The 27970-nt window shown below is 39.4% G+C and overlaps 1 protein-coding gene across 2 annotated transcripts in view; it reads right to left on the bottom strand.

Moving 5' to 3' along the window:
- Positions 1-27970, bottom strand: part of LOC136268829 (uncharacterized) — a 168288-nt gene that overhangs the window by 33287 nt on the left and 107031 nt on the right. For both annotated transcript variants that reach the window (XM_066064304.1, XM_066064296.1), the window contains exons 8-12: positions 20133-20306; positions 19152-20081; positions 18927-19097; positions 2066-2283; positions 1561-1848 (exon numbers count right to left, since the gene is read on the bottom strand). In XM_066064304.1, coding sequence (XP_065920376.1) covers positions 1561-1848; positions 2066-2283; positions 18927-19097; positions 19152-20081; positions 20133-20306 — 1781 coding nt within the window. The remainder of the gene's footprint in view (positions 1-1560; positions 1849-2065; positions 2284-18926; positions 19098-19151; positions 20082-20132; positions 20307-27970) is intronic.

The following is a 27970-nucleotide window of genomic DNA, read 5'->3' as shown; positions in this document are numbered from 1 at the left end:
CACTGGCCCAGTAATAAACAAGTCACATGGTAGAGTTTTCAGCTACAGACAAACCACCCTGTGGAGAATTTGGCTACAAAAAAGTTAGATTTCAGCTACAAATTTTCATTCAGTGGTGTAGCCAAGGGTGGGCCTGGGTGAGCATGTGCAATTTCTTTAAGTCTTCTGACTCTACAGGACCAGTTCTCTTTACCATACTGCAGCCACAAACAAGTTACCCTGTAGAGAGTTCAGTTACAAGAAATAAGCTATAAAATAGTTACTCTGTGGAGAATTCAGCCACATCCAAGTCACCCTGTATAGATTTCAGCTACAAACAAATCACCCTGTGGAAAATTTAGCCACAAACAAATCATCTTGAGGAGAGTTCAGCTACAAAGAAGTCACTCTGTAGAGAGTTCAGCTACAAACAAGTCACCCTGTGGAGAAATCAGCCACAAGCTAGTCTGTAGAGAATTCAGTATTAAACAAGTCACCCTGAAGAGATTTAAGCTACAAAAACGTCACTCTTTGGAGAGTTCAGCCACAAGCAAGTCACTTGGTAAGAGGTCAAATCACCCTGTAGAGAGTTCAGCTACAAACAAGTCACTCTGTAGAGAGTTCAGTTACAAACAAGTCACCTGGTAGAGAAAAAATCACTCTGTGGAGAGTTTAGCTACAAACAATCACCCTGTGGGGAGTTTAGCTGCAAGCACGTCACCTTGTAGATAGCTCAGCTACAGCAAGTCATTCTGAAGAGAGTCCAGCTACATTGGAAGTCACTCAGTATACATACAAGTTAACTTGTAGAGATTTCTGCTACAACCTAGCAAGTCTACCTGTAGGATAGATGGAATGTAATAATTTTCATATTAATTTTTGTAGAAAACATGCATCATTATAAAAATATCCTCTTAATGTCTTCTCCTTTCTGCAGTAAAGAAAAATACAAGTAAAGGAAACTCCAAAGCTAGCCACAGGCTGGCTTTGGAGTATACAAATACAAAAAGAAGTGATATCTATACAAAAACAGCCAAGCTGTGAAAAAAGGGTGCAGCCCTCAAAAGCCTGGGTGAAAGAAGATGTGAAATCCAAGGTGGTGGCCAATAAATGACTGCGATGGTAGGTTAATGGCAAAAATTTTAATAACAACAATTCAGGTGAATTTGGTGCTGAATCCTAGTGAAACTTGGAGGAGGCAACATAAATTCACTTGAATTGTAATTATTAATTTTTTTGCCATTAACCTACCATCTCAGTCATTTCTTGGCTGCCACCTTTGATTTCACATCTTTTTTCACCCAGACTTTTGGGGGCTGCACCCTTTTTCACAGTTTGGCTGTTTTTGTATAGATTGTATTATCCACAGTGTATATGGAATTGGTTACCAAAGTTTCAGCCCACTATGATGAGTACAGTGCTAGACAGTAGAAAAGTAACAGTATACTGAAAATATTATCTACTGACACTTAAATTTGCTGCCATAAACTTGTGTGTGCATTGGTCTACAGAGCAATAAAATTGAGAGCAGTACTATTTATTCACACACTAATTTTAAAGTAACAGTTATCCATTATTTACCTCTTGATTATTGGTAGTATGGTTATATATGCTGACATTGTCCCAAATTGCAATGAAGGCCTGGTAAGCTCTAAATGAAGTCAAGCTTGGATAGGTTATTTTAATGTCATCAGTGATCGTCATCAACACTTCATTGTCAACAACTTCTTTAAAGAACACATTTCCACTCTCACTTATATCAATGTCAGTCCAAAAAGGAGCAATGATGTCTACACTTTCCAAAGGAAATCTGGTAGGACGTAGATGATTAAATGATTGTTTAAAAGAAATAAATCCATTTTTATTGACCTGTAATGTACATTGTTGTTAGGCATGTATGTAGGTAGGCTATGAAGTGGAAAAAATGATAGACATCTGCTAAATCTCAATAAGCTTAAACATAATTACTGCATTAATAAAAAAGAACCTTCTGGATAGTTTTATAGTACAATGTGTTTAATATAATGACATGATATGTACGTTTACATGTAGTAGATTTAATTTGTACAAAATTGTGAATACTCACAATTAAATTTCTGTAGCCTTTCTCAAAGACAGGTAAAGGTACAGATAGTATCACTTCACCAGAATTAGCATCATTGTTAGGACTGAGTTTGTACTCAGTACAATTCACACTATCCAATACTTCATATGTTCCACCCTTAGTAGAGGATTCTGTGTATACTAATCCTGTTGTAGTGTTAACTGCACACAATTGTCCTTGATTGTATGGATAGAGCTGAGCTATATACCAAGGAAACAGATAATAAACTGTATCATTAAGTACGGTAGTACTTAATGGTAGGGATCATCAAGGTTCATCATTTCCCGCCAAAAAAAATCGACGAAAAGCAGACTTTCTAAGCTATAATGGCGATTTGTCGTCATTGTACTATGAAAACAAAACACACCTATGCTTTCAAAACAGCTCGAAACGCATCCAATGGATTTCTACGAATCTAAAAAAATATATTATCCAACCGAATTTTCTACTGACTGACTGACTGACTGACTGATGCGTTCAGTCAAGCGTATCGGAAAACTGGGTACTGCTACAGCCCTAATTCTTTCACAGAAACACTCAAAATTTCTGCAAGAAGAAACCTTTGACATAGCACTAAAGATACAGTGTGTGCGCTATTGTCTTACCTTTTATCCTTCTTTACTGCGGCCATCAACCTTGGTAATCACCAGCATGGTAGGGCTTCACCACCCGGCTTACGCTAGCGCAGGGCCCAAACACTAGCCGGCCAGAAAGGTTGTCGCACTAAATTATTCGAATACACGTGTTGTTTAGAAGTAGACTTTGAGAAAGAGCGAGTTGTTCAACGTCGAACTATATACACGTGTAAGTGAATATATATTAGTGATATCTAAGTGTTGTTTTCAAGTAAAGATAGTTGGCAACGTTTTAATTGCGGCTTGCTTTTCTAAACGCATTTCTTTGCTTTGAACAGCACTACCTATTTAGTGTTATTTTCAATTCAGTTATTGTAACAAGATAGCGTTAACTAAGAGTATTGCTGTTATTATCGTTTTGTGTGTTTTGTCCGAGGTAATATTGGATTCACCCATGCCTTCAAAGCAAGCCTCACGGAGAAATAAGAGGAAGGAAACTAACAGGGTATACTATGAAACACACAAAGACACTATACTGTCGAATAAGAAAGAGAAGTACAGTACCGAAGGTAGATCTGAACGTCATGGCTTCCCTAAATAATTAGCCTAACCTCATCATCAACACCAATCATCGCCTATCAACAAATCAGGGTAGATGTGTGGTGATGTGTTAATGCTTTGATGAATCTTAAGCTATAACTGGTAGCTATTATAAAATGCATGGTACTTCTATGCATAATTTACTTCAGCAAAATTAGTACCATGATAAAATTAATTTGCAATTGCATCCTTATGAACTTAGCATTTGTAATAGATTTTGTTGTAGAAATGAGCAGTGCACAGATGGTAGATGAGAATCACATATTAAGATTTCTCAAATTACAAGAAAAAATAAATAAATTACATTTCAATAAAGCAGTCAACAATTTCTGGTAATGAAAATATAAGACAACTATACATTTCTGCTGAGAAAGATTTCATTCTACATCACACCTCGCTGTATGGTCTGTATAAAAGTCCATTGTACTATGTTACTAGCATTTACATTGAGAACTTGCATGTAATCCTGGAGATTCTGCTAATATGCTGCAGGTGAATAAAAAGTACACAAACAAGTGTAACAAAAAATTTGGAATTTTCAATATGAGTATATAGGGATCAAAGTAATAAAAAGTACTGAAACAAGTGAGATTTACCACCTGATGCCTTACTACTACACACATATCTTACTAGAACTGCAGAGGGTCTTGAAATGCTGAAACAAGTGACATTATCTACCACCTGAAGTCTTGCTAGTACACACAATCCCTACTTCAGTGCCATTGTCTATAACTTCTCAGGCACTGAAGTAGGGATTATGTGTACTAGCAAGACTTCAGGTGGTAGATAATGTCACTTGTTTCAGCATTTCAAGACCCTCTGCAGTTCTAGTAAGATATGTGTGTAGTAGTAAGGCATCAGGTGGTAAATCTCACTTGTTTCAGTACTTTTTATTACTTTGATCCCTACTCATATTGAAAATTCCAAATTTTTTGTTACACTTGTTGTATACAAGTTGTAAGAATGTGTGATCTTTTTTAGCTGTCCACTAAATTTCACGTTCAAAATTTCTTTCCATCACAATTTACCCTATGCCATAATAATAATCTATGCTTACAAAATAGGATTGGTCCTCGAAAACAAGTCAACAAAGTACTTTGCATGTTTTATGATGTTCATTCACAAAACTGTTATAGTTAATAGTAAGAATTATTGAAGTGATCACAGTTCCTGCATATTGGCATTTTGGTGATAAGTATACATATAGAAACACGTGAGGAAGAGTAACATGTTCAAGCTTGCATAATGCACTGCCAGTGCTAGTACTGTATGTAGTGGTGGCGAGAGTAAAAGGGGAGGGGACATCATGTAGTGGTGAGCATGAACTTCAAGCACAATTTTAACTGACTGGCAGTCATCTGCAGGTGTATTTGATTTTCACTGGTGGTACCCTCGTTGGCTGCACCAGTCATGTATTGAGGTCATTGCATAATTGCTAGGTGACATTTGGGCAGGTAGGTGTAGGTAGTGAATTAAGGCGGACCAAAAACACATGCGCCTGCATGGTTAATAGTAAGAATTACTGAGGTGATCACAGCTCCTGCATATACTGTATAAGCACTTTTGGCAATAACTAGATGCATGCGAGGATGTTCAGATTTGAGTAACACATGATACTTTCGTCTACAACAAGGATTGGTTAGTGTGAAACAATAAGTGACTGTTTGAATGAAAACAACTTTTGTAACTTATAAACATTTGGGAGGGAATTATAAGGGTGGGTAAGTTGTTTGCTTTGATATCATGTGGTATCTGTCCAAGTATGCTGTTGTGCATACATCCTTATTAGAGTGCATGCTTTATTCTTATTAATGTGCTAGGCCAATTAATTCATATCCAAGATGGTTGCTTGAGTGTAACATAAACTTCATTAATGTTAATGTTTAACACTCACCTCTATTACTTTGGCAATCCCCTTACAATCTGGTTATTAAAGGAGATTGGTAGATGTACAGGGTCTCAATCGCTGCATGGGAAGCCTATTAAATTGGAAATATCAAGGTCAAAGTACAAACTTCGTTGCTATGCTTGGGTGTAAGAAAGAAATTAGAGGTGAGGAAAGTTTCTCACCAACAATTTTCTTTTAACTAGATGCCACAGAAAGGTTACATATTGAGGTAACTTTTCCACCCATGCAGTTCTTAGTCTTGAGGTCTGTGCACCTACCACATGCTGCTGTCATACTAGTGGTAGCATTGTACATGTACAAATGTGTAGAAAGGTATAGAGACAATGAAAGTAGTTACACTCTAAGTGACAGAGGTGTTGTGTGGCCTGTGGGAGGGGGAAGGTGAAATAGGTATAGTAGCATGAAATTGCTAGAATGTACTCATGTATTTGGAAAATTGAACGAACTCCCTGGTAAATGTGAGCATTTCCAAATGTGTGTCTAATTATGGTCATGTGTTGGCTGCCTGATTTAAAATCTGTGCATGAGCTTTGAAACGTATACTACTGAAGTCATGTCTTGCCAGCAAGGTGTCCTTCAGGAAAGACTATAGCTGTTTTTAAAGATGGTAGTTGAATATTTAAAGCATTTATGGAAGTGGCTGCTGACTCTAAGAAGCTGACAGTAACGATCATCTACTGAGATAAGTGCCTTTAAAGAGCAGTGGGGGTTTCTTTTACAGTTAACTGAGGTCCATCCAAACTGATGGTGTTATGCCTACTTTGTATTGTGAGGGGAACCGAGAGACAAAAATATAATAAGAGCTGTAGCACTAATGTCATTCATACATGACTGCCATAGGCGGATCTAGGAGGCATTGTCAAGGGGGGCCAAGGAATGTTAGTGTACAACAGGGTTTATTCCACTAAAGGAATTCTAGTGCATAAATTATATTCAGTTGCATAACTTTATTCAATATAGCTGGATGAATGATAGACATACAGTTTTACGACTGTAGTCGGAGAAAATTTTTAAAAATTAGACCTCCTAGGTTTGAATTTGGGAGCATTTTTGATAGCATTTAGCTAATGAAGTGTATGCTTGCAATGCATATTAAGATTAGATAGCCTATCTGAGACAAAACCTGTTTGATGGTAAAGTGTGCTAAATCAAAATAAGTTGTAGCTATTGTTATAATGACATTGAAATTGTGACTGTTCTATTAGAGTAGTGACTGCTTTGTTAGAGTATCTCAATCTTGGCACAAAAATTCAAATGTCTTACTTTCTTTACAATGTACAGTATAACTGTAAAGTACATTTGTGACCAGATTTTACAAAACCGATCCAAATCGCACATCAGGCAAAATCAAACTAACACCACCAGTGGATAACTACACTATCATACTACTAGTTTTGATCCTCAGTAGTACTCAAACTACTCGAGGCTGGTTTTAATAGACGTCTTTTCTGGGTGGTGTGGAGTGCTCAAATGGCGGTTTCAGGCCTTGTGAAGGACCTGGCTTGGCAAGAATCTGTGGTTTACTGGTGGACAGCCTTATAATGTTGGCTAGACGTTTTCTCTGTTGATTTGCTACATATCAGCCACTAAGGAGCCAGCACAGCCTTGTAATCTCGTGTCTGGACTCCAGTCGTGGTCTGCCTCCATTTTGAGGTCTATCTCTTGCCCTCCCTGTCACCCCCCACCCTCCACCCCTCGTGATACTACTTCGCTTGTCCAACTGCTCAGATTTTCTATCTTATTTGGCGGGAAACTCTACAAGCAGCCACAAGTACTGGACATGGCCTGAAAGGTAACAGATTGATGCATCTTTTGTGTAAATTTCATACGCGTGCTTGCTATCCTTGGAGAGCTATGCGGGCTTCAGTTCTTTAAAACCGTTCATCTCGAAACTTCTAATGTGCGATTTGGATCGTTTTTCCAAAATCCAGTCACATTTATAACTGTTGTCTTCTATTTGCCCATTGGCTTTCTATACTTCTGAATACAGTGTGAATGCATGATTCCAGTTTCTGGTATCAATATAGTACTATGACTCCAAGGGGGGCAAGGGGGGCAAGGGAAGGGCCAGGGGGGCACAACACCCCTTGCCCCCCCCCCTTATATTCGCCTTGATGACTACTATTGACCTTGTTTATTATAGCATTTCAAGAAGGCGGCATGGTTGAGTAAGATAATTTCTTTTTCCAACATAAATTCTTTGGAATAAAGAATAAAGCCAGTCAATAACGCTATTGGTACAGTGGAATGGGGCTTTAACCCCATCACAGGATTCATTGAAGCCACAAATGTGAAGGTGTCACCTGTGGCCACAAATTGTGATTTAGCGGTGGGCCCTCCTGCCACCAACCTATTCCATTGCTTGTAAATATTGCTATATAATTGGTTATGTTGGCCAAGAACGGCACAAAATTTACCTGAATTGTTTAATTTTTTGCCATCGACCCACCATCACAGCCATTTCTTGGCTGCCACCTTGGATGACTGGTTGGAAAGTATCTGCTTGATGCTTTGTATGATTTTAAGAGTAGTTAGTGTGAAGCTGTGATGTGTATGGCTGTAAAGAACCAGACACATCTAAGAAGATGCATCACTAGTTTATACTTAGATGGACCTTTCTGAATGGACTCCACAACGTCAAGGTCGTCACACAGGAACTCTACTCTGTTTCTACTAAGAAATCTTCCCCACACTGAGCAGCTCAAGACAATAGGAATGAGTTCCTTGGTTATTATGGTAATTGGTTTCCACTCAGGGGGTCAGGGGAAACTGAAACCATTGATTTCCAAACCATGAATCACAGCCCCATGTACTCGAAGCATCTGTCCATATCTGGTGATCAAAGGAAGCTTCCTGGAGGAAATAGTGGAGAAAGCTAATGCCATGCTGTTGTACACATTCAGGATACAAAATGGCTTAACTACTTTAGTGGCATGCTATAGGAGACCTACAAGTGACAAGATAGCCCTTTTTGGGCCATTTCTCTTTTAAGCCATACTGCGACCTCACTGTGGATGTATTGCAGCTTGGCAGGTAGCAAGTGGGCCTCCATGTGATGTACGTCTAAGACAATCCCAAGGAATGTAAGTGATTCTGTTGGTCCCTCTAGTTTTTCTACTGCCAAGGGGATACCAAGGTATAAACAGACTTCTGTTACCATTTTTGGGTCAATAGAGCACAATGGTGACATTGAGGAACAATTAATGAGAAAATCATCCAGGTAGTGAAGAACTGGAGACACCCCTATCTGCTCCAGAATCCATGATAAAAAAATCAGCCAGGACATTGAAAAGCTTAGGAGTGGAATGGAGGCTGAAGGGGAGACAATTATTAATTATTAGATCTGTGAATTCCAATTCATGGCTAGGAGGTGGAAATCTGCGGGCTGGAATGGTAAGAGGGAAAAGTCACTTTTGATATTGACTTGGCAAGTAATGCTTCTCTGCTAATCAGTTGATTTTGCAATGGCTGAATCCATGGTTATATAGGAGAGTGAGCAGTGATTCTTTGGAATGCCATTATTTACACAGTGGCCTGATGGGTGGGACAGGTCCACAATGAGGTGCCATTTCCCAGTTTGATGTTTTTTGGGATGACCCAAAATCGATTGATATGTGCCTCTGGCACTAATTGCAGAAAGGACCAGCAACTCATAGAAGGGCAAGCTCTTCCTTCAGGTAATGATCAATTATGTTAAGGTGTTGTAGGGCACAGCCTAATTAAAGGGTTTTGAGGGTTGTGATAGCCTATTCAAAAGAGCCTTGGGAGATACCGGCAGTGAAGAAATTTACCAACTATTGATCTGGTTGGGTTGCCAGGAGGTTGATCCAATTTTGTATAATAAGGGGTGATGTGATTGCTGTTGCTCCTGTGGGAACTTTCATAATGTCTGAGGCCTTTGGCACATGAGAGAGCCATGAGTCCTCTTGGTTTGTATCAAAATCCAGTTGAGAAGCTACAAAGGGTGGGGGCAGCATTAGTAAGCATTGTTTAGCAGTGTGTAGAACATTCAATACAGGTATGCAGATTAACACAGCGTGCATGGTTAACAAGTTGTGCATGTCTGTATATAATTCATAATGATAATTATTATCTAATCAAAAACAGCCAAGCTGTAAAAAAAGGTGCGGCCCCCAAAGAGGCCATGGTGAAAAAAGATGTGAAATCCAAGGTGGCGGCCAAGAAATGGCTGTGATGGTAGGTTAATGGTTACATTTTAATAACAACAATTCAGGTGAATTTGGTGCCAAGACCAAGCGGCACAAAATTCACCTGAATTGTCGTTATTAAAATGTAACCATTAACCTACCATCACAGCCATTTCTTGGCCGCCACCTTGGATTTCACATCTTTTTTCACCATGGCCTCTTTGGGGGCTGCACCTTTTTTTACAGCTTGGCTGTTTTTGATTAGATATCACTTCTTTTTGTATTTGTATACTGCAAAGCCGGCCTATGGCTGGCTTTGGGGCTTTTTTAACCCATGTGTTTTTTTCTTTACCACAGGAAGAAGAAAAGAACTTAAAGAAGAATTTTAGTACTTCAATTATTTTGATTTTATTAGTAATTATACAAATTATATACATATATTTATTACATGCCCATTATTCCCCACAGGATTTTTTTTGCAGCTGATCTCTCTACTGGGTGACTTGAAATGTAGCTGAACTATATACAGGATGGTTTCTTTGTAGCTGAACTCTCTACAAGGTAACCTCTTCTAGCTGGTCTCTCTACAGGGTATTTTGTTTCTAGCTGAACTCTCTACAGGTGATTTGTTTGCAGCTAAACTCTCTACATGGTGGTGTCTTTGTAGCCAAACTCTCTACATGATGGTTTCTTTGTAGCTGAACTCTCTATAAGGTGACTTCGTCTAGCTGAACTCTCTACAGGGTGATTTTTTTGTAGCTGAACTCTCTGCAGGGTGATTTGTTTGCAGCTGAACTCTCTACATGATGGTTTCTTTGTAGCTGAACTCTCTACAAGGTGACTTCGTCCAGCTGATCTCTCTACGGGGTGATTTGTTTCTAGCTGTACTCTCTACAGGTGATTTGTTTGCAGCTAAACTCTCTACATGGTGGTTTCTTTGTAACTGAACACTCTACAAGGTAACTTCTTCTCTACAGGGTGATTTGTTGTAGTTGAATTCTCTACAAGGTGGTTTATATGAGGCTGAACTCTCTACATGGCGGTTTCTTTGTAGCTGAACTCTCTACAGAGTGATTTGTTTGCAGCTGAACTCTCTACATGATGGTTTCTTTGTAACTTTACACTCTACAAGGTGACTTCTTCTAGCTGATCTTTCTACAGGGTGAATTGTTGTAGCTGAACTATCTACAAGGTAACTTCTTCTAGCTGATCTCTATACAGGGTGATTTGTTTGTAGTTGAATTCTGTACAGGTGGTTTCTTTGTAGCTGAACTCTGTACATGATGGTTTCTTTGTAGCTAAACTCTTTACAAGGTGACTTCTTCTAGCTGAACTCTCTACGGGGTAATTTCTTTGTAGCTGAACTCTCTATATGATGGTTTCTTTGTAACTGAACTCTCTACAAGGTAACTTCTTCTAGCTGATCTTTCTACTGGGTGATTTGTTTGCAGCTGAACTCTCTACATGGTGGTTTCTTTGTTGCTGAACTTTCTACAAGGTGAATTCTTCTACCTGATCTCTCTACAGGGTGATTTGTTTGTAACTGAACTCTGTACAAGTGCGTTTTTGTGGGTGATCTCACTGCAGGTTGATTTGTTTGTAGCTGAACTCACTAAAGGGTGATTTTGCTTGTAGCTGAACTCCTTGCATTGTATCTAGTTTCTAGCTGTTCTCTCTACAGGGTGATTTGTTTGTAGCTGATCTCTCTACAAGTTGATTTGTGTGTAGCTGATCTCTCTGCAGGTTGATTAATTTGCAGCCGATCTCTCTACAAGGTAATTTGTTTGTAGCTGAACTGTCTATAAAGTGATTTATTTGTAGCTGATCTCTCTGCAGGTTGATTTGTTTTAGCTGAACTCTCTACAGGGTGATTTACTTGTAGCTGAACTCCTTACATTGTGTCTAGTTTCTAGCTGATTTCTCTACAGGGTGATTTGTTTGTAGCTGATCTCTCTACAAGTTGATTTGTGTGTAGCTGATCTTTCTACTGGTTGATTTGTTTGTAGCCGATCTCTCTACAGGGTAATTTGTTTGTAGCTGAACTCTGTACAAGGTGCTTTTTTGTAGGTGATCTCACTGCAGGTTGATTTGTTTGTAGCTGAACTCACTAAAGGGTGATTTGCTTGTAGCTGAACTCCTTACATTGTGTCCAGTTTCTAGCTGATCTCTCTACAGAGTGATTTGTTTGTAGCTGAACTCTCTATAAGGTGATTTGTTTGCAGCTGAACTCTCTACATGGTGGTTTCTTTGTTGCTGAACTCTCTACAGGGTGTTTTGCTTGTAGCTGAACTCTCTACAGGGTGATTTGTTTCTAGCTTATCTCTCTACAGGTTGATTTGTGTGTAACTGATCTCTCTACAAGCTGATTTGTTTGTAGCTGAATTCTCTGCAAAGTGTTTTGTTTGTAGCTGACCTCTCTTCAGGGTGATTTGTTTCTAGTTGATCTCTCTACAGGGTGATTTTTTTGTAGCTGACCTCTCTTCAGGGTGATTTGTTTCTAGCTGATTGCTCTACAGGTTGATTTGCTTGTAGATGAACTCTCTACAGGGTAACTTGCTTGTAGCTGAACTCCTTACTTTGTGTCTAGTTTGTAGCTGAACTCTCTACAAGTTGATTTGTGTGTAGCTGATCTCTCTGCAGGTTGATTTGTTTGTAGCCGATCTCTCTACAAGGCAATTTGTTTGCAGCTGCTACAGGTTGATTTGTTTGTAGCCGATCTCTCTACAGGGCAATTTGTTTGTAGCTGATCTCTCTACAGGGTGATTTTTTTGTAGCTGACCTCTCTTCAGGGTGATTTGTTTCTAGCTGATCTCTCTACAGGGTGATTTTTTGTAGCTGACCTCTCTTCAGGGTGATTTGTTTCTAGCTGATTGCTCTACAGGTTGATTTGTTTGTAGATGAAATCTCTACAGGGTAATTTGCTTGTAGCTGAACTCCTTACTTTGTGTCTAGTTTGTAGTTGATCTCTCTACAGGGTGATTTGTTTGTAGCTGAACTCCTTACATTGTGTGTAGTTTCTAGCTGATCTCTCTACAGGGTGATTTGTTTGTAGCTGATCTCTCTAAAAGTTGATTTGTGTGTAGCTGATCTCTCTGCAGGTTGATTTGTTTGTAGCCGATCTCTCTACAGGTAATCTGTTTGTAGCTGAACTCTCTATAAGGTGATTTGTTTGTAGCTGATCTCTCTGCAGGTTGATTTGTTTTAGCTGAACTCTCTACAGGGTGATTGCTTGTAGCTGAACTCCTTACATTGTGTCTAGTTTCTAGCTGATGTCTCTACAGGGTGATTTTTTGTAGCTGAACTCTCTTCAGGGTGATTTGTTTCTAGCTGATCTCTCTACAGGTAGATTTGTGTTGATTTGTTCATTGCTGATCGCTCTAAAGGTTGATTTGTTGCAGTTGAACACCCTGCAAAGTGTTTTGTTTGTAGCTGATCACTCTAAAGGGTAATTTGTTTGTAGCTGAACTCTCTCTACAGTGACTTGTGTGTAGCTGAATTCTGTGTAACTGAATTCTCTAGAGAGTGACTTAATTGTAGCTGAATTCTCTACACAGTGCATGACTTGTTTATAGCTGAACTTTCTTCAGTGTGGCTTGTAATGTTCTAAATCTCTATAGTGATATATTTGCTTAACTCTCCACATGGTGACTGTCTTCTTGCTGAACTGTCTATAAGATTAACTGTTTGCAGCTGAACTCCCTACAGAATAACTTGTGATGTAATAAAATTCTATATTGGAGTAAATAAATTAGCCGAATGCTCTATTAGGGTGACTGTTCTATTAGAGTATCTCGATCTCGCATTTGCTACACGGAGTTGGCTTTCGAATCAAAACTCAGTGGTTTGTAATCCGATTCTTCTGTACTACTCCAAGGACTTTCTATGAAGATTATTCCAGCTATACACCGATTTTCAGCTCATTGCTCTAAGCGGTTTGCCTAGTAGGCGTGAAAACTAATACTTTTTAATTCATAAAAATCGATCGCGTAATTGTGACACAGGTTGGGTTTTGTGTCATATCTCCGTGGTCTTTATCTCGATTCCTTTCAAACCACCAAAAGGCACTCCTACGATGGTTACTCCATCTACATAGCAATTTTCAACTCATTCCATGAAGCGGTTTACCCTGTAGGCGTGACAACAAATCGATCTTGTTTTACGCGAATAATCGGTCATAACTCCTGAACCATTCATCGGATTTGTACCAAATTTGATGCTAGCATTCGCCTTTGGACTCCCTTTCTGTGTGCCAAATTTCAAGGCGATAGGAGTACGCGTTTGCTTGTTATAGCAATTTTTGCAAGTGTGCGAAAAGACGAAGAAGAAGAAAAAAAAAACGAAGAAAAAAACACGAAACTTTGGCAGCTCGTATCTCGGAAATGGCTGGAGCGATTTCCTTCAAATTTGGAATGTAGGCTCCCTTGGCTGGCGGACAATTGTGTAGCAAATTTGGTTCCAATCAGATAAGTGATCACCGAGATACAAAGGTGTGAAAATGACGTTTTCTTTCTTCTTGTCAATATACTCACGGTGTGGCGCGCCGGCTTCTTGGGCCGCACGACACACTACCGTGTGTCTTGATGTGAAGGTAATCATTTCTGGAAACCATAACAGTTCTAACATGTTCACAGCAACAATAATAATTAATTATTGTTCAAGATTGACCGCTTGCCTGGTTGATTAGAGGCTCATACCTCTTACCCTTTTTAGGGCAGAACATTATTTTGTGGTGATGGTCGGTGATTCTGGGATTAAAGGCACACCTGTAGCAAGTATGCTCATATTTGCAGTTGGAATGGGATCAGTTAGGGTTAGGGTCGTCATTCCAGTGCAGATACATGCATGGGAGGATTGATTGCTCAAAGTTTTCCTTATATTGTAGGGAACCTTTGCTTTGTCTGTGGCAGTGGTAGTCCTTGGGTCGGAAAAGCATTGTGCCATGTTGAGATCAGTCATCGACCAATCAATTGAAGCAGTGGTGGAGGCCTTCAAATGGTTTGATGGTCATAAACTGCCCAACAGCTTGGCTTGTGATTGATTGAGGCTTGGATGATCTGCTGTTGGTAGCCAAGGAGATCTGGAATATGCTGTAGTGCAGTTCAGGGGAGAACAGCCATGTACATAGCAAAGACTGAACCCATTCCAATATGCTTAGCTCTCTGGTGGGCTTCAGCTTTTGGCTGTCACTGTAGTTTTGCTGATATTGTAATCGGCAGATGTTAATATATCTGGCAAAAACTCTGAAATTTCCACAAAGAGCCCATCTATTCACTAACTTGGTGGGGATAGGTAAGAGCCCACAACTGATTATGATGGGAGAGTCAGTTTTGTTGCTGGATGTGGCAGAAGTAAGGTTGGTTGCTACTGTGTGGCGAAGGCTGTGTAGAGTTTTTTAGATCTCTAGAATGTGTTGTATTTGACTTGTGTTTGGTGAGGATGCCATAGTAAAGATAGTGTTGGTAGAGCCACTTGCCGACGTCACAGCTGTGGAGGGTGATGACCCGATAGCTGCCACAATGGCAGGTATGTCATCGGTTGTTAAGGGGCAAGGGGTGATGCTGTGGCAGATCATCTCGTCCGTTTTGGTGGTGGCTCTGTTGTGTCCTGACTCTTATTTGTAACTACTAACTTTGCATAAAAATCATCAATAATTAAAGTGATAGCCTAAAATTTTGGGATTTTTAGTACAAAAACTACCATTGCAAAAATTTAATCACTAGACTAAAAATCATTCATGACTAGGACAACACATTACAAGTTTATTGTTTAACGCCATAATTACAATTGTATACAATGAGTAGTTGGCATACACATTTATTTCTAACTATAGATGTGTAACTAATTCAGTGGTGACATCAGTATTATTTTTGTGATAAATTTGAGACACCCTTTCGCAGATCATGTGATATTGTGCCTCACTAATGGTGAATCATTGAGATTGCATACTGCAGTGTATTCCAGGTGACACTAGAACTTATTTTAGTTCAGATAACATATTAACAGATGACGATGAGGAGAGGGCATAGTATCAAATTGAATTTTTAAACAGTTCGACACCACACAGAATTCCTCTCCAGAGGCTGTCGCTAAAAGTTGATACACTTGTGATGCTACTGTGGAACCTCAACTTATACATGAGGGACTAGCTATGTAATGGTACATGCTTATGATATACCGTCTACATGAGAATTGCATTGATGCTGAAATCCTAACTGGAACAGCAGTCAAAAACAGAGTGTTGATACTGCAAATACAACTTTCACCATCAGACAGTGACATGCCATTTGTTTTAACTAAGTGTCAATTCCCACTGTGTGTGTCTTATTCTATGACCATCAATAAGGCTCAGGGACAAACATTTGGAGAAGTCGGCATTTACATGAAGCAATCGTTTTTTCACATGGACAGCTATATGTGGCATTTTCTAGAGCTCGTCATTTTGAAGACGTTTTTGTGCAAATTGAAGAAAGGACAGCATCATTGTACAACTTACGCAACGAACATTGTATGTACTTTGTTGATGTTACTGATAAGTTTATATACACTGTGGATGTAGTATTGTTTTTGACCGGTTAATAACCGTGGCTACTATAACTTTCAGCAAGAAAAACCCTGCTGCTACTACGCAAAGGCAGCTGCTATCCGAGGGCAATAGAGGAGTGAAAGGGTCTGGCATTTATGCAAGTCATGACAGTTTTGCGACTGTATAAAACATGCATACAATAATGCAATCACAGTAATTTCTGTAAAGACTATTGTGTTTCTTGTCAGTGAACAGCAGTTCCTTGAAGTGCAAGCTGTGGTGTGAGCAACTCAAGTTTCTCAGAGTAATCAACAGCTGGCGCCTTAATAAACTAATTAGAATTGAAACATACGAGGACAAAGAAGTGTAGGGCAAGCTGTAGCCATTTGTGTAGCTGAGATACATGAACTATCAGTAGAGAGTGTTGTCAGGGAGTATAACAACACATATATGTGGATTTGGAACCAAATAATTGGAGATGTTCTGTGAGCAAGAGAATGGAAATGATAATGATCACAAGTGATTTTAAGGGGAGCCATGCCCCCTGCTGAAAAATAAGTTTTGGGGAATAGTTGTAGTATAGATTGGAATTGTTACATTTTTCATGTTTTTAGCATAATTTTAAAGCTGTTTTCAAGCCCTCAAATTCTGCAACTTCTGGGGTTGTACCACCAGAAATTCTACTTTATATTACAACCATACACACAATAGTTTTGCTGTGCCTTAGGTCTAGAATCGCCACTGATAATGATTGATTTGTTGTAGCAGTTTGGTTGCTAAAGAGTTTAGACTCACTGTAAGTAGTTGGACACATTCCTAGGAAAATCTCAAGAATTTGTTGGTAATTTTTTAGAAGGTGGAAGCATATTGTATGAAATTACGGGAGCTTGGCAATATTCAAGGGACTCAATACAAGGGGGGCTGGAAATTTCTTGCTTTTGGCACAACAACAGACGTATAATGAATATATTGCATGTTAGATTGTAAAAATGCACATGAACACCATCAGCTTACAATACTTTGTTTAAACTGTACATATTTACATAATAATTTCTACTCTGTACACTGTTTACACTATATTTTGTTTACACTGGTTTGCCATTGTTTACATATTAGTGGCATTGCACATACATTAATGCTTCTGTATCAGATGGTTCTTCTGAATTGGATGATTCACTGGCTGAAGAGTTTTCATCACAATGTGACTTGTCTATGACTATCTCATTATCCTCTAACTCATCATCATCTTCATCAGTGTCAGAGTTTTGTGTAAAGCTAGGGTGCGTCTTCGTGACACCTTGACAAATAATAGTGTAACAATTAGACTCAATAGCTTCTCAATAACACACATTAAATATAACAATATCTCTGAGCCTAATATTACAAGTACGAGTTGTGAGCAAAAAGTCCTACAACACTAAAACACTACTGTTAACAACTCAACGGCATGGTCAGTCATGTGCCCCCATCTATTGCTCGCGTGACTTCTCTACATTGATCACCAGATGGATTACCATCATCTTCCTTGTTGACTTCTGTGAGTTTCTTGGTCAGTTCTTCTATCTTGGACTTTGCTTAAAGAACCTTTTGCTGCTTGAAGGGTTTGTTCCATGAAACATCGACTGGTTGAAGATGCTTGGTGAGACCACTGGGTATGATGGATGTGTACTCTTCGCTGATGCTTTTGCAGAATGCATCATCTGACACTTGTATGCATTCTATATTGAAATTATAATGTTCTCCATACTTATTCGATCCCTGTTTTTGCTGTTTACTCATTCATCCATCCATTGCAACTGTAGGTAACAACTATCCCTGGGTACTTTAATAGCTTTGGATCTTGCCGTACGCCTTTGAACACAACAAATGGTTTCAGCTTGGTTCCACCAGCTGTTCACACAGCAAAACGTGCCTTCTAATACCCACTGCATGTCACTCTCAAACTTTGTGCACACATAGCATCAATAAATGCAATCAGATATTCCTCAAGATCATCAATCCTTGGCTTTTTACCTCCTACAGGAAATCTCTTGTTTGGCTTCTTCTTTGTTTTGCACAATTTAATTAGTTTCATCTTTTGTAGTTTCCACTGACAAATTAATGCACTTTTCGTCAACCGTCAACCTTAAATTTTCATCCGGCCTCTTTATTTGATGACTTCTCGGCATATTGAACAACTTCTAACTCGAATGCTACTTCAAAACTTTGCTTTCATCCTTGAATCATTGCAGTTACTATTGCCAACTGAGGCCAGCAGCTGGTAATAATTACCTAGTATCATGTGTTGAGCACACCCTCATTTTGTGACTCTTCTTCAGTAAGCTCCTTCCAAGTTCAGTTCTTTTCTTCTCCCTCATTTACCATGAATTGTTGTAGAGACAGTGCAAATGTAAATAAATAATCCCAAATTAACCTAGCATCTTGAATACTGTCAAGTTCAGATAATAGCTACAGATTTTATCCAGGGCGGATCTTTATTACATGAGCTGCAGCTATTAACCAGTCAAATACTGTATGTTTACATTTCATATGATTACTGTATATTGCATTAGTTTGAATGAATGGGTAAAGTTTGAGTGTAAGGATCAAGTACATTGTGTGGGTCCGGCATAGTATACTGGGGACTATTAGTAATGCGCATTTTGTGCTGGTGCACCTACTTATACTATCCTGTAGATGGCATGCATATAATAAATTAGATTCCAAAAGCTGTCATCACTTACATTGTGCCAAATAAACACCTTTGATTTTACAACTTTTATACTTTATGTATATAGGGTGCACTCTTTTGCAGCTCTACTATATTATCATATAGTTATACCTTACAAGACTATACAGTGGAACCTCAGTAATCCAATTGACAGGTAAGCATTGAATAGCTGAAATGGGTATATCATTAAAGCTGTTCAGCATGGAAAATATAAATAAAACTGTATGCTGACAGAAAATAATATTAAGATACTCTCACAGAACATTCAGCTATTCCTTTTGCATCTGATTAAGAAACGTTTCAGATAGTTGGTGTTTGGACAACTGAAATTCCGCTGTACAACTTAGTTACACTCAACCTTACTATAGGTATACACACCTGGACACTTAGATACCTCAACACATTCTCCATCAGACAGCAGTTTCTCAGTAGGGCAAATACAGCCAGCAGCACACCCACTATAACATGTTGCATTGCCATAACTACTGCAAGTAATGGGACACAATGGACCACATTGCTGATATATCTTTCCAGATGGGCAGTGAATTTCTACATCAATTATCATCGTAGCATATTTTTTAGTCTGACAACAGATAAACTTACCGCAAAATACTTCTCTCCAGTTTGATACGACCACTCCATTAGCAGCACACGCTGCAGCATATACTGCTAAACTGTTACAGTAACAGTCTTCTCTATTGTCAGTGTGACAGAAGCAATAGTCATTAACACATTTATCAATGTATGGAACTGGATCAAGTATGCCATTACAAATGTTGAAAATACCACTGTACAACTCACTGCATCTTGAGTGGGCCTCATTTGTGATATTAGCAGGACAAGACTCTGAAGATGGAACTTTAATACAGTTATTTGAAGTGTTTTTATACACCCAGCTTGCACCAAACTGTTGAGGATCCAAACTGACTTCACCACTTGGTATCCTGAAATCATCATTAGGATTGTTGCTATAGTTTCCACACAGTCCACATAATTTGTTTAACCATGTATGTGCCACAGTGATGCCCACACCATATGATCCATCCCATGTTATTTTGACTTTATATGTTACAAGGAACACATGAAAATTTCCACCAATTCTACTTATCTCAACACTTTTGGATTGCAGAATGTATCTGTCATCACTAACTAGTTGAATAACACCATTAATGGTGATAGTCCTTTCATTGTTCCCCCTTCCCTCTAAAACTACTTCAAGATTCTCACTTTGAATTGCAATCCTTACATAACTGAGAAGCTCATCATGTTCATCATATCCTCCTGTGATATTAAACCCAGTACCATCACAAGGTTGTACTAAAACATATTCACAATTTCCATAAAAATCATAATGTTGTGAATCAAATGTCTGATAGTGAGAATAACCAAACCCATAACATGTTGGTCCATCAATGATGCACTGCTGTTTAGTGCAGTTAAAGGATCCTCCAACACAAGTACATCTTGTTGTACAGTTTGGTTCTATGATACTTCCAACTCCATAAAGCATTCCCATATTTATACATGTTGGAACTATATAGCATGAAGCAAATATTTAACATACAACATGCATACAACATTTACCTTTCATTATTATGATGGTAGCATGACTAGGGTAGCCAGTAACAACTCCATCAGGAAGAGAATTATTGTTGATTACAATGTACAAGTATTTACTACTTTCTAGGATATTATCACTTGTAACACTGATGTTAAGTACAGCTGTATTCATACCAGTAGAAAATGAGACATATGTTTCTGAAACAAAAACAATGCCACCTGCATATAAATCATTATCCAAAGACACACAGACAAGCTGTAAAAATGAGTGCAACCTTCAAACTCCAGGGTGAAAAGTTGTGAAATTAATGGGACAGAAAAGAGATGGCTGCAATGATGGTAATGCAAATCAATTTTAATAATGGCTGTACATGCATTACTAAAGCATTAACATCATTGCAGCCATCTTATTTGTCACATTTGATTCCACAACTTTTCCCCTGGCATTTGAAGGTTGCACCTTTTACATAAATTCCATTCCTTATCAATACACATGATAGTGTGTCCAGGGCCACCCACAGGGGGCAAATGGGGATTTTTGCCCCAGCCTGAAAGGGGCCCCCAGGAGGCCCCTTGATAACCTTTTTAAAAGATCAATATACTCTAATAGAGCAGTCAAGATCTAGATACTCTAATAGAACAGTCACAGTATTCTTCAGAGGAATAGTGTAGCAAGCTTATAAATAAGGAGATCATGGTTGGCGAGGGGCTGCTACACAACACATCACCTCATAGTTACTACACTTATTTGTTCTAACTATTGTCATTATCAGCATGTAATGACCTTTTTTTTTGGTCTTTGGCTTATAGTCTAGGCTGAAGTTGTAAATCAGAGTGGAACCCTCCTTGCCCCTGGGGATTGTCTGACGTACAGCAACTATAGTTTAGTGCCACGTGTAATAACGGTTTTATTTATCTGAAAGAATTAGCATACACACATGCGCAGTATACAGGAAATAGTAACTGCAATAATCAAACAGTTAGTCAATCAATGTTCGACATCTTCCGGGGGGGCCACTTAAAGAATGGGTCCACTGCTGTACTCTCTGACACCCTAGTAAGGCTGCCTGCTTGACTAGTTGAGGGCTACTTGAGGTTGTGGCTGATTCCCTTCCAGTGTCATCTTGTGGTGTCGACATATCTGCAGGCTTAAATTTCACTGTAGCTGTGACCTCTAAGGGGTATAGCTTAGCTATGGGCGGTAGAAGTTTTGACATATGCTGAACGAATTAGTCCATCAGCTCCTCCATTAACTTTCTCAATCACAGCCAGTTTTCACTGTATTCTGGAAATATTGTCATGAATTAAAACAATGTCTCCCACCTTCACACGCTGTGTGTTGGAAGCTGTGTTATGGTAGAATTCATGTAGGGCAGTTAAATACTCTGACTTCCATCTGTTCCAGAAATGAGTAAGCAACAGTGCATAAATCTTAGCACTTCCCCTTATGTCAGCAGTCTATCCATATGTTGGGTCGGTAAATTCATCACACTGGACATCATGGTGAGGTAAGGAAACAATTGGTCTACCCAGCAGTAAATGGGAGGGTGTAATTGGCTCAATGTCTTTGGCATCAGATGATACATATGATGGTTGTTAAGTATGGCTCCCACTTCAACTATCATTGTTTGGAGGCTCTTTAGAGTAGCATGAGTTTTGCCCAAGACTTTCTTCAGAATTAACTTGGTGAGGCCTATCAACTGCTCCCAAAAATCAACCTCCAAACCAAGGAGCTCTCTTTGGAATAAAATGCCACTTTACACCTCTTCTGCATAGTTCTTCAGCTAATGCGGCAGATGAGAATAACTTCTGCAGCTCCTCCATTGCAGCTTGGTAGGTAGATGCATTGTCTGACAGCATCAGTCCGGGTTGTGATCTCCGGCTGATGAATCTGCGGAGTGCCTGTAAAAACACTGCAAGGTTAAATCACACACAATTTCAAGGTGGATTGCTCTGGATACCACACAGGTGAAGTGGCAAATGTAAACCTCATGCTCTCCGGTGCTGCTGCAGACATACAAAGCTCCTATAAAATCCACTAGGCACCGGCCGATTATACTGGCATAATTTAAAGCATAATAGGTACTAAAAGCATCAAGAATAATTCCAGCTAATAGGGATGATATTTGAAAATTTAATTAAAATGCGCAATATGCATGGCTGAAAGAAAGAAAATATTCACTTCCAATAGTATTATTAGTGCATTTCATGTTGTGATACAACTTATTAAACAGTTTCTTTGTTGGTTATTCACACTTTGCAAAAATAAGATCGAGATACTCTAATAGAACAGTCACTTACTCTAATGCAGCAGTCAGGAAAGCTGATATACCCAAATAAAACATTCAGTTCTAGAGCATAATCTTGATTTTGAAAACATAATTTTGAGTATAATAGGCTTAATTTTTGAGCAATGCTCAAAAGCACATAATAGGTAAATTTTGGGCATAATAGTCTGGAGCCTAAAATCCACACCGGTAACCTTAAAGGGGTGTGAAGCATTTACCCGACCCTTGACTAGTGGTGGGGGCCTGGAGCAGCATAAGGTTTACCTGCAACTCTCTTGCAGGTGACACACTTGCTAATGAGTGATCACACCAGTTGCCTGCCTGAGGGTATCCAGTAGCGTTGGCGTATCAATGTTAGTGTTGCATTGACGCCACTGTGGTGTAGTTGTGTGTGTGCTTGTAGTATCACCAGGTTAGTGAAGTGGTACTTTGATGGCAGGAGGTATGGAAATTTTGTTATTTCAGACAATGGGATATTGTGTATTTGCCCACTGCACCTACGTAGCATGTCCTTGTCCAAGAATAGTTGCAGCTGTCATACTAGAGATAGTTGTTGGGACTGTGACTGCAGGTTCTGGATTTCTGCTGGAAATTTTCATGTTGAACAGCATGGATCCACTTCACTGTAGCTAGTGCCAATTCTGCTGGTGATAAAGGTGTGTTTGTATTGGAGAATGTACACTTGGCATTGTTGGCAAACCGCAATACGTATGCAGTGACCACTAGCAGCTTGCTTAGGTTGCTGTACTTACTGATGTTGAAAATGCTTGCCACTGTAGCTGGTGGATTCTGATTGGTTAGTCTGGTCACCGAGCACATGATCAGTACAATCTAATTCTGAACAGGTGAGTAGAACCACTGCAGGATCAGAGGTAGTGTGTATAGGTAGCCATGTTGGACCATGTGCCCAAAGGTCTGAGGACGAGCTGTTCAGTGGTGATACCTCTGATTAAGCGGTCTGCTGGGTTGTGTGCTGAGGGGCAGTACTTTCCGCAAACAGAGATTGCACAGATTGCTTTGACCCTGTGATGAACAAATGGTTGCAGTGGTTAATGGCTACCTATCCAGTGTAGGACAATCTGCACAGATTGCTTTGACCCTGTGATGAACAAATGGTTGCAGTGGTTAATGGCTACCTATCCAGTGTAGGACAATCTGCACAGATTGCTTTGACCCTGTGATGAACAAATGGTTGCAGTGGTTAATGGCTACCTATCCAGTGTAGGACAATCTGCACAGATTGCTTTGACCCTGTGATGAACAAATGGTTGCAGTGGTTAATGGCTACCTATCCAGTGTAGGACAATCTGGCTGTCTGACTAGAGCTACACAAGGTTCAGGGATGTCTTGATAAGGGATAACTGCAAGCACAGCAGCCTTCAACTCAAGACTTGGAAAAGTCAGCTGTTTGAGTGGAGCTACCCTCGCATTTGACATCACAAGTGCTAGTATGCTGTTGTCCTGCTGGATGAATGCTACAGCTCCATAAGCCTTAAGGCTGGTATCAGCAAAGACGTGAAGGTATGTACATGTACTCTGAGGTGTTGATGGTAAAGCTGTGTATTTGTGGGGAAACAATAGTGTGGTGGCACCAATGATGGTGTCTGCAATTACCTTCCACCTGGCACAAAGGTCCTCATTCATTGTGGTGTTCCAGCCAATGTGTTCCTGCCACAATTGGTGAAGAAACAGTTTGGCAGAAACTGTGACTGGTGATATCTCGACAAGGGGATCAAAAACCATTGAGGATGATTGCAAGACTTGTCATTTGGTGACTGCAGATGGACTGCCAGTGCATGGTGATAAATACATTGAATCAGATTGAGTGTTCGAGATCATACCAAGCACCCTCACTGGGCTGTTCTCTTCAGCGACCTTCTGCTGTGATGTGGTAGTCTGGAGAAGGGAGCAGTTTGATGCCCATGAACGTAAATTGAAACCAGCACTGCTTAATATTGATTGGGATTGAATAAAATACTGGATGGCTGTCTCCTCACTGTCACAACCAGCACCAAGTTGTCCACACACAGGTTCTGGAGTACGTCTTTGGCTGTAGCATCGAGATTCTGTGCTTGGGCTTGAGTCTATTATGCTCCCAAATTTGCCTATTATGCTTTTTGGAATTTCCCCAATTTTCTGCCTATTGTGCTTGATTTTATGCTTTTCAGAAATGCACTATGCTTTTTTTTTTTTTTTTTGTACAGGAACATTCTCCATGTGATTTAGTGTAAATGGAGAAGAGTCATGTGCTTCAGAGTTCATAAGCATATTAGACCAGGGGGTCTGGTGGTATGTCTATAGTCCCTCAGAAGCTATACACATTTTATTATCTAATATCTTTGCAGTTTTGTTTGCAAATCATATATTATGCATTGTTTATGATTGATCTTCTGAGTTGCAGCAGTTGGTATTCAAAGGACAGCAACTGCTCGGTATATTATGTAACTTGCATTTACCGCACCATGACAAAAACATATTAGCCTCCTGGGGATAAACACTTAAACGGTTCTCATTCTCTGTGTTGCATGCAATGACTGTACTATTAGAGGGTTTGACTGCTGTATTAAAGAATCTCGATCTTTTTGAAATATTTTCCTATTAACTCCAGTCTCACTCCAGACCTACACAGACATCACTATTTTCAATGTCCAGACATTCAATAGCTATCTGACTCAACACTAATTAACTTTAAAACAATATCATCATAGCGTCTTCCAGTCGAGCTTCCAATAATCATAATCATCATATCACATTTTATAAGACAATGATACATGTTACATAATACCCAATTCAATGATTGAAGCTCAGCTAAATTACTTTGTCATGCCTTAGTGCTAGTTGTCACAAGTCACATGACTGTATGTGTCCTATAAAACTGAAACCCCAATGAAAAGCATTTGCTCTGTCAAGTGGTGTAAACTTGTAGTAGTGCATTATTCTACTCACTGTCAGAAATCATTTCACCATCTAAACCTTGACTTTGTGACTGTTATAACAGAATTTATAAATATCATGGGGAAAATTTGCCCATTATGCTCCTAATTATGGTCCATTATGGCCAGCATTATGCTTTTGATCTCCTATTATGCCAAAAATTATGCTGGCACAATCAACACAAGCCTATCTGTGTAAAATGAAATGCAAGGGAAGCTTTAGCATAAATGGAGAGTTGATAGCTCCAAATAGTACTACCCTAAAGTGGTAGGTGGTGAAAGGAATGTTAGCATTGTCAGGGTCTGATAGCCATAAAAATCTTGTACAATGAACAAATTTCATAATAATGAAAAAATTGACCATTTCCCCTAGCAACCTAAATTTGTAGGTGTCAATGTCTTAAGTCACCACTCCAAGTTTTAGAAGGATATATAAGTCATGAGATATGACATTTTGAAGCTGCAATTTTCCCATACATTGTCAATGAGAGGGGCAACAGTTGCCCCTTCTCACTAATCACACAAATCATGAGATTTAAAGAATGTCATATCTTATGACCTATATACTCTATCCATTTATAACTTGGAGAGATTATTGTTGACATGCACACCTACAAATTATGTAAAATTGAGATATGTGTACTTTTGAATTTTTGGTCTTTGCATACATTGAAATTCCTAATTTTTGTAATTGTCCAGAAGGGGCAACTGTAGCCTTCTCACATAGAAATGTATGGGAAAACCACAAATTTCAAAATGTCATATCTTATCACATATACATGCTATCCTTTCAAAATTTGGTAGGGGCAATGGTTTGTTCTATATGTTATAAAGCCTTATTATGGAATTTGTCTATTCTGGTCAGTCTTGTCAAGGAAAACATGGAGAAATCCTTTCTCAATGTCTACTGAGAAAGCAAAGTTGTGTTGTTGGAATTGTAGAAGAATGCCACTAAGGTCATTAAGAAAGGGAGATCCTGCATGAAGACAATCATTCAAGCTTGGGGAGCTGTGGGACTGCTTACGGTTACAGTCATAAACTATCCTAATTGGGGGTAGTTGACTCCTTCCTCACTGGATGATGGGGGATATAATGAGTGTTGTAGGTGTGATCAGAGTCAGCTACTCATTCAATGAAGCCTTTCCTCTCTTGATCTGCTATGATGGTACTATACTGTTTCAGTAACCCTGGTGTTCTGGATAATCGGTGAACCATGGATCTGGTTCATCTAGAACAAACAGAACAATTAGAGGGTAGAGGGGGATGGCTTTCCTTCCACGGAAATTGCAAGCTGTAAGATCCATCTGGTTGTATACTAATGTGTGGCTTCATGTACTGCTGAAGAAAGTCATTACTTAGATTTTCATCAGCGGCACTTATGGGTTCTGAGTTCCAGAAACACACATCTTCATCATGAGACAGGCAATGCAGAATGGAAATATGGAAGTTGGATGTCATTACGAGCTGTGGAAACTAGAGTGGACCTGAAAGGAGATAGCCAAGGTGTGATTGCACAGTGGTGGGTCCATCACCCTCACTATGTGGTCTTGTATATAATTCCAATAATAGTCTGCTCCAATAAGAATGGAGGTTTCAAAGTTCAGATCTCTGGTCACTAGGTGAGCCAGTGGGAGTACCTGTATGTAAGAAATACTATGCAATTGTGTGGGTACTGAGTTTTGCATTGGAGCAGCAAGCTTTGGGATTATAAGGACCGAAATCTGTATGCGAGTGCCGTTTAGAGTATGGACAAACATGGTTGCCACTTCAAGGCTTCTACATGGGGACACTTGGGTGCCAAATGACTGAGATGGTTTCAATACCTGATGGTTGAAGCTGAAGTTTATTTGCTAACTGTTGTGTAATGAATGACCACTGTGCCCAATTCGACAAACAAAACATGGCCTTCAATAGTGGTTGTATATGAGGACACATCAGCAATTGCAGTTTTTAACAAGCAGACATAGGTATGTCAGGCAGTTATGAGAGTAGAAGCCAATGTGGTAAGGCCTGAAGTTTGTTCTGTTGAGGGTGGCTGCTTTACAGATGTGGGTTGAATACTGGCTGGTGGGGGGTTGCTGTCAGCAGGAAAGCATTGGCAAAAGCTGGTATAGTGACATTTCTTGTACTCCCTGCATGTGAACCATGAGTTACATTGGGATGCTTTGTGTTGCACAAGACAATTAAAACACAAGTTGTCCCATTTTACTATACCCAGCCTTTGCTTAGGGCTGACTACCACATCACAATTGTTTGCCTTATGGCCTCTCTTGCAGAATGGATTTCTGGAAGCTTTCTCTGCTGACTGTTTCGGGGATGGGGGAATTTGTTAATGCAAGTGTAAAATGAGACAGTGGAGGTAGGGTACTGTCATGCATGCTGGATCTTGACTTGCATGACAGTACCCCACTTGGAACCAGGGGTAGTCCATAAGTATGAAAAGTTCATAGTGTGTATAAATAGCCTAAAAATATCAGTATTATAAATTACCCTAATAGAACAGTCACCACTCTAATAGAGCAGTCATTTTTGTAGTTTGGGTAACTGAGAATCCAGAAAAGTCTGAATAAGAGGGTCCAGATAACTGAGGTTTCCTCTGGAACCCTGAAACCTCTGGAACCCTTGAACCTCTGGAATTTCT

The sequence above is a fragment of the Dysidea avara genome, chromosome 1, assembly GCF_963678975.1.
Source record: "Dysidea avara chromosome 1, odDysAvar1.4, whole genome shotgun sequence".
NCBI lineage: Eukaryota > Metazoa > Porifera > Demospongiae > Dictyoceratida > Dysideidae > Dysidea > Dysidea avara.
This window is presented reverse-complemented; position numbering and strand designations above follow the sequence as displayed.